Raw genomic sequence first — 734 nt, forward strand, 5'->3', positions numbered from 1 at the left:
TCTCTCTCTCTCTCTCTGCGGTCTGCAGCTCTCTTTCTAGTAGTCGTCGCTCTCGCCTCAAAAACTCGAGCTCTCTTGTATTATCTTCCGACGTCTCATATCTTTTGTCACGCATATCTTGCCGTGGCTCCGCCGGGAAGTCTTCCTCCCCCTCTCCGTCTTCAATCGACGCCGCTGCACTTTCTTCCACAATAGTCGAATCTTGCATCCACTGTCCTTCAGGGTCCGTCATTTGCAATCTGGCGATCAATTCCGTCTTGCATCCCGTCGTGGACAACTGACGCTTCCGTAACAATTCTTTCAATTGCGCGACCCTTAAGTTGCTTGCATCCATGCTTTGCTAATGCGATCTGAACTCTATGCGAAACACCACACTTATTCTCCGCACGGGTCTACGCACACAATGGCAGCTAGCAAACATGGCTGTGTTATTCCGCAGCGCGTCCGACTCGCTCTTGTGCCACTTTTCTCACTCTCTATCACTCTCCGTTTTCTTTATCATGTCCTCTTAGATTCCTTGGAATCCTACTCGAATCCCACTTCTGAATAATTGTAGGAGAGGTAGGGACTCAGGATGCCGATACAATACACAATAAGACAACAATTGACGAGAAGAGTCTTTAGTGCTACACACGGCGGTCGCTCGAGACAGTCTGACGCTCGCTCCGCCGAAAACAAAAACCGATGCTCGCGTAGTAATTCACGGTCTCTTGCGCCCAGTAACGTATAATCGC

At 49.6% G+C, this 734-nt stretch overlaps 1 protein-coding gene across 1 annotated transcript in view; it reads right to left on the reverse strand.

Annotated features, from left to right (window-relative positions):
• The window catches only part of LOC116852956, an 801-nt gene extending 467 nt beyond the window's left edge, over positions 1-334 (reverse strand). The window contains exon 1 of the mRNA XM_032833742.1: positions 57-334. Within this exon, the coding sequence (XP_032689633.1) occupies positions 57-334 (278 nt within the window). The remainder of the gene's footprint in view (positions 1-56) is intronic.
• Between the last annotated feature and the right edge of the window lie 400 nt (positions 335-734).

Source organism: Odontomachus brunneus, unplaced genomic scaffold (genome assembly GCF_010583005.1).
Source record: "Odontomachus brunneus isolate Ranch 3 - 2012 unplaced genomic scaffold, Obru_v1 Obru_scaffold_262, whole genome shotgun sequence".
In the NCBI taxonomy this organism is placed as follows: domain Eukaryota; kingdom Metazoa; phylum Arthropoda; class Insecta; order Hymenoptera; family Formicidae; genus Odontomachus; species Odontomachus brunneus.